Below are 14,346 nucleotides of genomic sequence, written 5' to 3'. Positions count from 1 at the left end.
ATTTTTATACATAGGACACCAAAAATTCAAACCTTCTTTAATATTGTATTTAAAATTGGAATTTGAAATTAATTGATACTCGTATGTTGTTCAAATATATTATTTTTATTTAGTTATTTACTACTTTTTTCCGATTGGTTTGTATTTACCAGCTGCTATGTTGATGCTATGCTTTAACAGATCTTAGGGGGGGGGGGAGAAAGTAAAAATGTTGCTGTGATAAAAAAAATTAAGGTTATGCTTATAAAATCGGTTACGAAATGGTTAAAAAAATATGTTTTAAAAGTTTACAGTATTCAACCGTTCTCTGGTTGGGTTTATAAAAATCGGTAGCTCTCCAAATAGTGTTTGATGATGTGAATTGAAGAAATCCTTTTTAGTGTTGGGCTGTAGTTTGACAAAAATGTTTCAGAATTAAACTTGGATGAAGATGAAGGGCCTTGAGAGCTCTTCTGCTCAAATGTGTTCGTCTGAGCAAGGTACAAGATCAACAGAGCCCAGAGCGAGACGAAATGCTTTGTATTGGCTCTCGCAGGCTGGCTCTATGGCAAGGACGATGGAACGGTTACGGGTAATTGAGGATAAAATTCCTCTTTTTTTTAATGAAAGAGATGTTTAGAAATCATATTATTAATGGTTTTTATAGCTATTATTTATGTTTATACAAACCAAAATTGGCAAATCTTTACATACATACCAAATATCAAATTTAAAATTACACATAAAATAATTTTACTGTGTACTAAAAGCCAAATTTGCATTTTCTGTTTTTAAAAGAATTTTAAATTTTCCAGGCTATCTTTTATACAACTAACGTAAGAGGAAAACGGTAGATGGGTGAAATTTATCTTCACATAGATTTATGTAGAGGAATTCTCCCAGCTACCCCAACTGTTTCGAAGTCCCAGTCGTTAACCGAAGTGAAACCTGCGGCATTGAAACTTTCAACCTACTACTCTATAAAGTAAAAATCTACATGAAAACTAACTTCTTTTGCCTTTATTTTGGTTATTCCCGTGTTAAAATTTATAAAGTAAAGCTGTCAAAAAAAACTTTTTCAGATATGTTAGGTGGCTGAAATTTACAGTTATAAAAATACGGAACGTGTTGAACAATCGCCTACTTATTCGAAATGCAAGTGTGTTCTTTTCGTATAAAACCATGTTTAAAAATCATCTAGTAGTCTTTTGATAAACATATGTATTTTTAAAAAGAAAATTGTAGTATCACACGGTTTGTGTTATGCTTGACAAGCCCTTCTCAAGGATTAATTTAGTGGAAAAATATATTTATATATACGGCGCATCATCAAGTGAAAGTTTCGTCATGGGTAAATCATGCATAGGAGCATATAATTCGGTCATTTGCCCGTACATTGGTTTTATAAACGACTCACAGAAAATAGTTTTATTCATACCTGTTTCCAACAGATTAATGATGTTTTATTGAGGAAACGAACTCATGGCATGTGTATTATAATGGAATGAGTAAAAAGCTAACGAAAATCTATTGCAAATAGATTTAAAAAAAACATGTTTAATAAAAATATTTGAATATAAATTTATCTCTGCCACATGGGAACATGAGAAGTTTTATTCCCAAGTTGAGCAGAAATTTTAAAAAGCCCATTGAAGATTTATTAAACATAGTTACTTTTTCCGTACAAAATTTTATTTTTATCTTGGTCTGTCAAAAACAAAAATTAATGCAAATCTAACTTAGTAAAAGCCTATCTGAATACAAAATTCAGCGAAAAATATTTCTAAGGCTTTGACTTGCATACAAGAATATGATCCTTTCAATAAGCCATATTAAAAACTAGCTGCCCGACCCGGCTTCGCACGGCTATACTAATGGAAAAAAATTAAGGCACATCTCCCATTTACAGTAATGGTAAATAAAAAAATTCAGTAAAAATTTATTACAATGCTGTATAATGTACCGGAGAGAAAATGAATAGCACCGATGGTTTACCGACTCGTGAACGCAACGTACAACTGATGTACCCGTACTTCGCTACGGCAGTCTACAGGAAGATCACTCTTGCGTCGCTCATTATACATGCCCCTCCTTGTGGGTACGCCACTGCCGCGCGATGCCCTTTGCCATGGAGACGCAGAAGGCATGAACAATGCAAAATCCTGTTCTCATGCAGATAAAGTACCCACGGTTGCCTGGTTTTAACCACCCATGGGAAAATGCCATCCTGCGTAACATAAGGAACATTACTGTGAAGTTTCAAGTCTGTAAAATATATATACTTAAAAAAAAGGGCAATAAAAAACAAATTAAACACAGAGAGAGGAAAAAAAAAACAATAGTTTAGGTTTGCGATTTAAAGTGATAAAAAGTATTTAAATACTAATTGAACTCTTATGAGGGTACTGATTGATTTGTTGTTAATATCACACGGGTGTTTTTTACGTGCATGGGAAAATTAAGAATGATAAGGCATCTATTGCGTGGCAACAATGTTAATAGGCAATAGGAAATAAACTTCTAGCGCCTGCGGCATTGTCAACACACACTTCGTACGTGTACTGCATGTTGTATCTAACCCCCTCCAACGCATTTGATTCTAAATTGGACTTTTAGTAAGGATCCCTAATGTTATTGATAATATAATATAGCATATAGCCTTCCTCGATAAATGTACTATCCAACATTGAAATAATTTTTCAAATCGGACCAGTGGTTCCTGAGATTAGCGCGTTCAAACAAACAAGCAAACAAACTCCTCTTAGTATAGATTAAAAAAAGACCAAGTTTAAAACCCAACAGTTACCAAACGCGTAAGGGTTTTAATGTATTGTTTTAATCTATTTCTAATGTTAGTACATGTTTATGTTAGACAGAATGCAAGAAGAAACCTTTCATAATGTAAATAATTATTTTTGACATTCACACGATGATATTTATTTTGAATGAATGTACAATTTATTGTAGACACACAAGTAAAATGGAGGTACAGAACTGAATGAAAACATTATTTTATGCATGATAAAAATAACTATAGGACATTTATTTCATTTGCCGTCACAGTTCAGTGTTCACTGTCTTATCCTAGTTTCACCATTCGCCTATATAGCCCATAAGTCTTTCAAAATTGTCACTCTCCAGTAAATTATATAAGTTAACGAATTGTTATTTAATTCACGCTGTCTACCACATTTGCTTTAATTTTCCATCAATTACTTAAGCTTCTTTAGACAATTATATGTTAAATAGTACATTTTACCCACAATATGTATTTATTTTTTTTAAATTTACAGTTTTAAATATTTCTGCTAAACGCTCCCACAGTGTTGTACTCAAAGCACCTTCTCTTACTACTGATATAATCCACAAGGCCGACTGACATTGTTTCTTGAATGTGAGCAATTATGGTTTTCGCGTTTTTAAGAAGGCATTAATTCCTATGAAATTTAATGCAAGTTAAAAAGACTTAATACAAATGTCAGTCCTCAGATTTTTACCATTAGAAAACAGCCAATAAATATTTTAAACAAAGTGAATATGGAAATTTTTGAATATTAATTGGAGTAATAAATGCAGCATTTTATGTTTTTTTATATATATATTTCCCAATCGAAAATCATATTACAATTTAGCCAATTACATGTTTTACACTTTTTTCCAGAAACACTTCAATCTTGATACCTTTCGTTTTTTGCTGTAAAAAGCAGAATTGGAATACAGGTATGTCATTGTCATTGTCTGTGTCATTGTTCTCTACATGTCACTACAGGAATCAAAATTAACTAATTTAAAGTATTAAAATACGATATTAGAATCTTAACTATGACTTATTTAGACCAGTTTAGTAGTAATATTAATTTAACACGTTCTGTGCTTTTTAATTAAATGCGTTATTTGGAGAAACGCATGAGTTCACATGTACCAAAAATATGGTCTCACTGATGTCAGATAATGAATGGTGTATTTTAATATGTTTCAAGTAACACGTTATGAATTTTTGTACAGAATTCACGTTATAATTTATGTTTTCACACTTGAAATGAATTTTGTTATCTATTTGCTTTTGTACTGGAGTTAGGAAACGAGTTAAAAACTGTAGAGATAAGAGTGTACTCGCGCTGTAACGAAAGAAAAAAAAAGGTTTGAAGTCAACCATTGAATGGCACTGTAATTTACTGTGAATAAGTGAACCTCTACATCGTCTGTTTCACGGGATTTTTATTTGGTAGCAAGCAGTATATATATAATCACTTTAAGCGCCTTATTAAAAGTATAAATTTTGGTCATGACTGGCCAATGTAATGGGTTGATATTTTAATTGTATACAAGTAAGATGAGAATTTGACGAAGTAAGTGAACACCTATATGTAACTACCAATTTATCGAGTTCATGTGATACACGCACAAAAAAATCCTTATACACGTTCAGAAATGAATTCGACATTTAGAGACAAGCTAGAAAAAGTTTAAAGTAAAGCGTTTGCGAACCAAGGATACGTTTCAGGGCTAAGTTTAATACATCACATAATTTATATGAAAAAAGCAAGGAAACTGGCAATACTGACCGTTGGCTACAAGTACGCGTAAACATTCCACACAGAAACCTGCAGAAGTAATAGGTATAATTATGCTAAATAAATATGACAAATCCAACACCGGTTGAAATCAAACTGAAAAACACCGAAGAATCAACGATGTCAGCACAGTTTCGAAAACCAGTATGGACAGAATCATAGAGTGAAAATAGAGGTAGTTCGTGCGTTGAGCTGTGCAGTAAATTATTTTTGTGGCCAGCATCTACGGTGCCTAAAAACACGTGATACGTTTGCTTGTCCAATCAGCATTCAAGATACACATTAAAAATACGACACATGTATGACTTATATATTAGATTTTTAAACTCAAAATATTATTATAATTTTGTATTTCATTACCAAAAATAAAGCTATAGAAACAGAACAAAACAAAAGTCATGCCTACTTAGGAAAGATTTTAATCTATCGTACATTGGCTCGGATTTTACTACTGTCATTACCAAAATAAGGAATAACCAATATTTGACCTACACGGTGACGTATATCGTGTAGCGTTGCGCAGAAGACCAACTCGCTGTCTCTCTATATTCTCTTTGCAGACTGAAGAATAAGATTTTTGTCGCATACGTTTTCGATAATTGGCATAGTTCATTTTGCACGATTCTGTTTGTGTTTTATACATACACAAATTAAAATGCTTATTTTGGCTTATTTTGGTTCTTTTTAACATAAGATTGTTCCTATATTAGTATAAATTTATTATGAAGCATTACTTCGTGCCACCAAATCCTCACTTTTGCGCTTAATCTTACGCTGGTGTACAAGTGTAGAAAAACATGTGTTAAAGGTCAACCTATTAGAATATTTTTTTTCCCCTCATTTGCTTTCAACTTGCCGTAGATATCAATCACACTATCTTTTTTAAAATTTTGAATGACAGAAAAATGTATATTAGATACACAAGTAAAATGAAGGAACAGAACTGAATGAAAACTTTATTTTATCCAGAATAGTTACAAAATTCATTTTTATATTTATTTATTAATTGGTCTTGACATTGTTCCCAATACCGTGAGTGCGCTTATTTATTAAGTCCTGCATTTTCTATGACATTCAACATAACTCATTATTTTCGTAAAAAGAAAAACCAAATATAATTATTTGGTTAGGGTAGGAAGGGAGTGGTGGTAGCCCATTAACTTTTTAAAACATTAATCAAAAGAGCTCGTTAGACTTTATGTGAATTACCAGCAGTATTATGTAATCGATTAAAATAATAAGCATTGATCACCTGAAATTAGATTTAAACTTATGCCTAAGAAACGTTTTTCAACAAATTCTCTAAAATTTTGTAAGTGAGTGAGTTGAATTGGTTAAAAACTCAAATGACAGGATCAGATGTTTTGTTATCATTTAGTGTACTGTATAATACAATGTATTTTGGAAGTTAAATTGGCAAGAACGTAATTGAGGTTTTAATGTTACAGGCCAAGGAGATGTTTACAAGTCACAATGGTTTGGATATACATTGTTTGACTTTCTTTCTGATAAGGACACGCCAAATGACACATTCGATACAATGGAGAATGTAAGTACATTTACAAAACATTTCTGTAGTTGAAGCTTACAAAATAAGGATGTAACAACACACATTAATAGGTAGTTATTTTGCTATAGAATTGAGCCATTAGTGGCAAAGTCCTCAGACAGATGGTTCATATTTTTTCAAGCCACCGGATTCCTTGTTGGTCTTCCATGTTCCCGGGAAACATTAATAGTCATTTTGCCATGGAATTGAGCCATTAGTGGCAAAGTGCTCAGCCAGATGGGTTCGGATTTTTTTGGATGTTAGATTTGCTCTTCGAGGTGTCTGTCCAATTGGGATCAAGCCACCGTATTCATTGTTGTTTCTCCATGTACCTGGAATAAGTTGACCATTTTCTTCTCTGTCTAAGAAACCAGGCGGTGTGTAGATAGGATTTGTGATAGATCGTTTTCGCAAAAAATTGTGTAAATATACAACTACTAAAACTACTTTCTTAGCCTTCTCGGGTTGTAGTAGTATTGGTTTTCTCAAAACCCGAAATGCAGAACTAGCTACTCCAAAAGCATTCTCTACGACCCTACGTCCTCTGGATAGGCGGTAGTTAAAAATTCTTTCAATAGAACCAACTGGTGGAGTACCTTTAAATGGTGTCATAGTATATTCATTTAACTCAAATGCTTGATCACCTAATAAGAAATAAGGAACGTTAATACTATAAGGAATTTGCACTGCTTTTGGTTTCGGTATGTTCAGTTCCTTGTTTTCTAACTTTTTGTACAATTGGGTATGTTTGAAAACGCCTCCATCTGAAAATCTACCAGGGCAGCCAACATCAACATACAAAAAATTGTAGTTGGCATCAACTAATGCAAAGAGCACAATACTAAAGAAACCCTTGTAATTGTAATACTCAGTTCCACTGTTCCATGGTGCTTGAAGCTGGACATATTTCCCATCCATTGCACCTATAACATGAGGGAAGTTCCACCTTTCTTCGAATTCCTTTGCTACAGCTAACCATTCTTCATTAGAAGAGGGTACCTAAAAAAAAAAAATACATTATCAATTTAAAAGAACAGGGATACCTGCTAGTGGGTAGTATTTGAGTAGACCAATTCCAATATGTCCCTTGTCCATGTCGCAAAACTTGTGGATAATCACACAAAACGTATTAGAAAATAATTTAGATCCTGGTAACATTTAAATCATGAACAACATTGACATAGGTTGTAATACTGTTTATATTTACAGTGATAATGTATTACGCTCAAAACTGTGAGTGTAAAAGGAAAAAATAGGTTGGACATAGGACATTTTGTACAAGTAAATAGGACGAGAGACGTTTTGTAAAAGTATATAATGAGGATAAGAGACATTTTGGCATTGTAAACAGAGGACAAAGGTCACGTTGAATCACTTAATACGTAAAGCATAACAATTCAACATGGAAGCCGTAATGACAAAGAGGACGTTTTGTTTATGTAAAAAGCTACATTTCTTCAACAGCCATGTTTGTTTTGGCCATATGGAGAAGAGACCCTTTGGAACAGTACACAGCTTTCACCATTAACAATAGCAGGGAAGAAAGACGTTTTGGAAGCAAATTATTGCAGAATCATAGATGTAATAGTATAATGACTTGAATAGAACCAAAACATGTAAAAGCATTATATTATGTGCTCTTGAGTTTAAAAAATTATACTTTATTTTAATTAGACTATTCCTTATTAGCTTTGCTAATCGGGGAGTTCATTCTGCCGCACCCTATCCAACATTGTATTTACAATTTTTTTTTTGGTTACAGGCTAATACGCAAAGGGGTCCTGAGGAAAATCGAGAAGAATCATACAATGATGAATCTATTGTCGATGAACCCGCAACGGTCGAAGATGAACCACCGGCGTCTACAAATACAACAATGGCGTCTGTAACTGCAACGGCGGCGTCTACGAGTACAGCGACGGCGCCTACTTCTAACATTTCCCAAGCTAGGAAAAGAAAACGTCGTAATGATGCTGACAACGCACAAAATGAAATGCTACTTGATGCATACTCCATTTTGAAAAAGACATCGGCTACTCCTACTGACCACTATGAAACCTTTGGAATGCATGTAGCAAGTGAACTGAGGAAATATGACTCCAACACTTTACCTCATGTGAAGAGGGCAATATCAGATGTGTTGTTCAGAGCAGATATTGGAGAATTTACCCCCAATCACAACGTCCTTAATACTTATGGGTACTACAGTTCTTTCAGTACGCCCACACAGCGTTCGTCTGGAAGTACCTACCATCCAACTCCTACGCCTCCACCTTCCGATGCTGTACTTGAAATTGAATCAAGGCCTCCTCAACAAGAAGACACTTTACTACACTACCTGACTGACGAAAGATAATAACATGAAATGTTGTAATATGCAAGCTACATTGTTAAACATTACAATATATTGATCTTTTGAAGTACCTAAATTGTTTTCTTACCTTTATGTAGTCCCTTAGGGCTTCAATCAGTGCATCACATACTTCTGGAACAATCACAGATATTGGTTGTTTGGATATACGAAAGAGGTATTGCAAACTTGTAAATGAATCTCCAGTAGCTAAGAATCTCAGAGTAAGAGCTAATCTTTCCTTGGTGGTAATAGCACGTCGCATGTACGTGTCACGTTTTTTCACGGCAGGCTCTATCAATGTAAGTAAATGGTCAAAATCTTGCTTGGACATTCGCAAGAAATTTGGCACGTCTTCTTCAAATCTCACGTCTTCTAGGAGTCTGTTCCCATATTCTAACCGAGTTTGATACAACTTTTTGACCCACCAACGCTTACGTCGCTTTTTCCGTTGTTTTTTTCCAATAATCGTCGCCATCACAATATAAGCAGCGGCAGCAACTTGCACATTTCTAGAACCAAGAGACATGTTGCATACTGCCTTCACTACGAATGCGGGTGGTTCGCGTGCTCGCAGTGAGCGTTCGTGGTTACAAACTAGCTGAAGAGCGTATGCCTCACCCTGAGGCAGATGGCGCGAGGCATTCGCAGCGAGCAGCCTCGCACTGTGAATACACGCCTTTAGGCTGGCGTGAGCTTGTACGTTCTTTCCGTCAGCTAAAACAAAGCAGAAAATCATATTTGTCCAGTAGCGTAATAATGAGGGGTGCTGTGAGTTCTTTTATCCTCTTCGTCTTTGTCTACTGCTAAATGTCTACTGCAAATAGCGACGTGTCCTCGGTGGCTGTGATCGCTACTGCGTCATGCTCATGTGATCGCTATTGCGTCACACTCATGTGAAGAGGGTCGCGCGTAAGATACCTGTACCCCGACAAGACTAAAATTCATAATTTGATTTGATAAGCATTGTATATAATTTAATTAAATGCCTGAAGTTCCTGAAGTAAATAATGTCTGTATAAAAATGGTTAACCCTGTGGAGTAATTGACGGTTATTGTTGAACTCAATTTTGGGAACAACAATAACTGTTATGAACTATATTGTGTTCATCGTGAACATCGTAATTTGTGACCCAAAAGAGGAATCTTTCAATACAAAAAGATAAAAAAAAATTCTTTTGGAATAAAAACTTTGAAATTAACATGGCTTCTTTGGGATTCTATCTCCCCCTTTAAGCCTATGTGTGACGGTATGAAGCACCCATTTAAGTGCAGATTCTTTAAGAAGAAATGGTAATAATCTCATAAGATAAAATAAATATAAACAAAACTGAGTCTGAAATTTATATATGGCCGCTTAATATAAATTATTAATATATTGAAACTAGATATATCTAAAGCTTCAAATCCGTTGTACAAATCTGTGTCTGCCAAATGAAATAATAATCTCCTATGAAAACCATTTGCAGTTTGCACGTTACTTAATAACGCAGTGTATTTTAATAGCCCAATGTTTGCACCAATACAAACTAAAATGAATAAGACATACACACACGTTGGTACACAGTAGAGGTCGGTACAATGGCATAATAAATGACAACGGGCAAATACATAATGAAGGCCTTCATCACTTACAAGTTAAGAGGACAGTCTTTATGGACATGTTAATCGTTTCTTTTTTAAAGTAGCCGTTTTGGACATATAAATCGTTTATTTTTGTATAAATTATGTTGCAAAATGTTATCCACACCTTACTCATATGAAGCGTTGATTTGTGTTTCAGAACGTAAACGATAATAATTAAAGTACACTCACGGATGACTCTTCAACAATGCAGCAAATATTCCACTACTTCATAGTCTTTATCTCAAAATGTTTTTGTTCCTGGGCATACCATTTTCCCCGTCATAGCTAATATTGCTGTAATTGAAAATGTGTAAAATCTCCAAAGCTTCAATTAGATAAGTATTAGCAATATCCCAGTATCCTTAGTCTTGCCTAGAATATTCAAAGTGTAGTCGAACTAAAGACACCTTTACTTATTATCAGTACTGTTACACATCAAAAAGTTATGAATATATTAAATTAGAGATACGTTCATTTTGCATTGAGATTAAGGTTTTCTCCACGTGTTTGAGTACGGTGGTGAACTAAAACAAATAACCTCTAAGGTTATAGAGGTCTCTGAGTGGCACAGACTCCTACGTAAATTCATACAGGATTTTTTAATCAAATTATATAGTAACTTTCTAACCTAATGAGCACGTGCACTTTTGGTAATCACAAATGCTGCAGACCCAAAGTGTTCAGAACCTGAATATGTTTTCAAATGTATAAATTATTATTTTTGAAATAAAGTATATGTACAGTGATTGTAGGTATGCTTGGTGCAAAAACATAAAAGTCAAAGCATTAACCGACTACGATTGGTTTAAGCTTAAAAGAACATTTTAAGGAACCCTGTTTAAAGATCTTACTTTACCCTCCCTTCAGGAAAACCACAGAGTTTACCAGTAACAAGTAACCAACGATTTTTCAACAAACACATTATAAGATTCACGTAAGTTTTGAATAAAAACTCCGCCGTAAATTTCAAATCATCTGAGAAGAAGTAAAACTATAATGGCTGGAATCAGTTAACATTTTAATGCAAAAACTTAGACATGGAAAGTAAGAAAATCTTAATTACAGTGGCCCGATGCATATGTTGCATTTCATTTAATGATAAATGATGGTAACTTGCATTTGTCAAGCTGACAAACATGTTTGTGTTTTATGCGCTATCTATGCGAATCAAATAATAGGAATCTACCGGATGTTAGGAATTTTCCATTCCTTCGTTCGAGTCGCTATACGATACACCGAACTCAGGGAATGGCCAATGAGCGCAGGTGCACAGCGCACCAAATTCGAGAGAGAATGACCTGAATACGGCCAGTCACGAGCAAGTGCGCAAAATAGGCAACAAAGCCCACACTCCATTGCCACGGGTATCGCTTCTTACTTGCACAACTTGACCAGGCATGGCACGGCAATTCAGGTCGACTGGGGACTGAGGCCGCTGCACGCACATCAAATGCGTATCCCATATCTTCTTTCACGCGCTTGTCCGTGATTGGGCAACATAAAAATGTTCCCCTTTGTAATGTCTTTGGATCGGCATATATACTTTTTAAATAACAAATTACTCGTTATACTTTAACACAGGATTCTGAGTGGGCCTGAGGTTACGTTAGTTTTGGCTAGGTAGTGTTGTGTTTGAGTACATCAAGTTAATACATAAATGCTACAGTTATATTAAACTGTGTATTATGTGTTATAATTAGTCATGATACCTTAGGTTACATTTACTTAGTTTACACGAGCTTGTGTTTAGTCAGGCTCATATAAGTGAATAGAAATAATGTTAGTTTTTCTCGATTATGTAAAATTATCTCAGTTAAGGGTGGGTTAGAGGACACCATGTGTTTAAAAAAATCAATAAAATATAAGTTTAAGTAAGGCTGTATCAAGATAGGTTAGGCTACCATAATATTTCATAATGTAAAGTTGTGTAAGAGTTGCTATTTTAAGCAATCAAAGTTTAAGTTTACTGAATCGAAAACGTTAACTTTATAATACATGGAATAATGTTATTGTTGATTGTTAGTTGTCTATAAAAAGTTTGGATATGTTCAGCATCATAGGAAACCGTCTTGAAGGAAAGATGTGTTTTCAAAGAAAGCTAATTATGTGTATTATTGTGTGGCAACTTCTTTATATGAACCTAGAAATCATACGTTGATATGTTTTGTTAATCTATGATAATTCTCTGTCATGGAAGTTCGTTGTTCGAGAGACGACTGTTTTTTTTTATTAAAAAGTGGACATGCTTCCTATAGTTTTCTGTACTGTTAAGTCAGTAAGTCCATGTCAAGAAACAGGTATGCCACTCACCCCAGCTTGTCACACATGTGGGTTATCAGGTGTGATGTAATCTGTAAAAGAGGAGAAATAAATACTATTAGATTCGAAGGGCGTAATGTAATCGTATGAATACAATGCAGTGCGAAATACTATGCTATGATTCGGAATACACGTTGATGTCAAAATTATAATGGTTTTAAAGGTTTTTCAGTAATAATTTTTATGGGGGGACAGATTTATTGTCCTAAATTTATAGTTGTGCTCTTAGGATATTGTCATCAGTGCTTCCCGGCTGGGCAGTGGTCTTGTGAGAAGTATGTCTACGCTCATATTAAGTATAACTATACCTGTCAAACATTGTTTTTCTGTCTGTAAAAAAATTTCTTAGAAATTGTTAATTTATTTTTTTTAATAAAATACTCAGATAGAAATAGGCCAATTGTTTTTCACATACTTATTGAAACAACCTACGTTTTTACAGCAAAATTTAAATGATTCCCGTAGACTAGTACCGTCCTCGTATACCCGTGTAAGGCGTTCAAGCACGTGACTTTTGTGTAAATTATTATTTTTTAATTTATGTTTTTAAATTTTAAGTCACCATATTCAAATATTTGTGTTTATACATGATACTGGTACTAAGATTAAAAAATGAAAACAATATTTTAACAAATCATCTCGAATATTTTTTAACTAGGTAACTTTACCCAAAAGTACGAACTTTTCTAGTTTCTGTGCAAACGCGCGGAAATAAAAACATAAACCACTTAAACGTTTTCATTTTATCAAAGTTATTATGTAATTAAGCCCAAGATTTGTTTTGGCCTTAATACAGATAGTAATAGCTTTGTGGCAGATGCAAAGCTTCGTGTTTCAAAATCGGTAGGTCTTGCCCGCATGTAAAAATAATTGCATATTAAAAATATTATTTCCCAGCATTTTTTTAGTTTGTATTCCTACAAAATTTAGTTATTATAACATGTGTTTACTACATCTCATTCGGGATTTTACGTTGATTTTATATGATAAAAATTATAACATCCTCAAAAATATACATATGAGGTCCCTGCATCTGCAGCGATAATATGCATTTAGGATTAGTCAGGCGAAAACAGTAAGTGCCGCCTGTAAACAACACGGAGTGCTGAGTAAACCATGAAAATGTAAGTTACAGAAATTGTTCAAAATAAAAAATTTAGTAAAATTTTATAACGTGTAAGTATTGTGCATTATTATATTGTCATCACAAATTAGCCTGTGAGATTTTTGGCACTATTTCCTTTTGTGTACCCGATTTGCAGGTTCAATTTTATTCTTCGCTGCCTTTAGCAATCATGTTCACATACGCATTCTTACTGATTGGGATAGAACTGAATACGCCTACAAAACACATTCTAAAACAGTATAACACAGCCTAAACGGACAAAGCTCAAAATAACTCGTAATCCAATGTTACCCAATGTTACCTTGCTTAAGATAGTCAAATCAGATCCAACCAAAACCTAACTCAGCACTACCTAACCTAATGTTATGTTACCTAAAGCAACCAAGAGTATTTTTTTAAATTTAGGCTTTATACACTTATAATACTGTAGCACTGAAATGACATCAAATGTAAACTACCACAACCTACTTTATGTAAGTTTACTTATCAAGATCTTTTTATCATATATATTTTACCATACAAAAACCTCATGTTATATAACCCAATACCCAAGTCTAGTCTAAACCTAGCATATTATTTTATATGATTTTTCATATCGCAGTAAAATCTAAACGAATGCATCGTAATATATTAGTCCAATAAACATGATCTAAATCATAGATGAAATAAGTGTAATATTATCTAACATAACCAGACTGTTTATTCATTAAAAAAGCCAATTCCTTCTACAGCCTAGAAAAATTTAGCCAAAGCTTATATGATGTTACTTGCAGCAATCCATGAGTCAGGATCACTAATACTTCATGTTCATGTGGCGAAATCC

At 34.0% G+C, this 14,346-nt stretch overlaps 2 protein-coding genes across 5 annotated transcripts in view; one reads left to right on the top strand and one right to left on the bottom strand.

Annotated features, from left to right (window-relative positions):
* Positions 1-14,346, bottom strand: part of LOC134529356 (potassium voltage-gated channel protein Shal) — a 536,371-nt gene that overhangs the window by 330,680 nt on the left and 191,345 nt on the right. The gene's annotated exons all lie outside the window — the stretch shown is intronic.
* LOC134529357 (uncharacterized) lies at positions 5,889-9,053 on the top strand. The gene is made up of 2 exons (XM_063363339.1): positions 5,889-6,102; positions 7,865-9,053. The coding sequence occupies exons 1-2, from the start codon at positions 6,094-6,096 to the stop codon at positions 8,456-8,458; spliced, it is 603 nt and encodes a 200-aa protein (XP_063219409.1). The 5' UTR covers positions 5,889-6,093; the 3' UTR covers positions 8,459-9,053.

Source organism: Bacillus rossius, chromosome 2 (assembly GCF_032445375.1).
Source record: "Bacillus rossius redtenbacheri isolate Brsri chromosome 2, Brsri_v3, whole genome shotgun sequence".
Lineage (NCBI taxonomy): Eukaryota > Metazoa > Arthropoda > Insecta > Phasmatodea > Bacillidae > Bacillus > Bacillus rossius.
The sequence above is the reverse complement of the archived record's forward strand: the minus strand, read 5'-3'. Positions and strand labels throughout refer to the sequence as shown.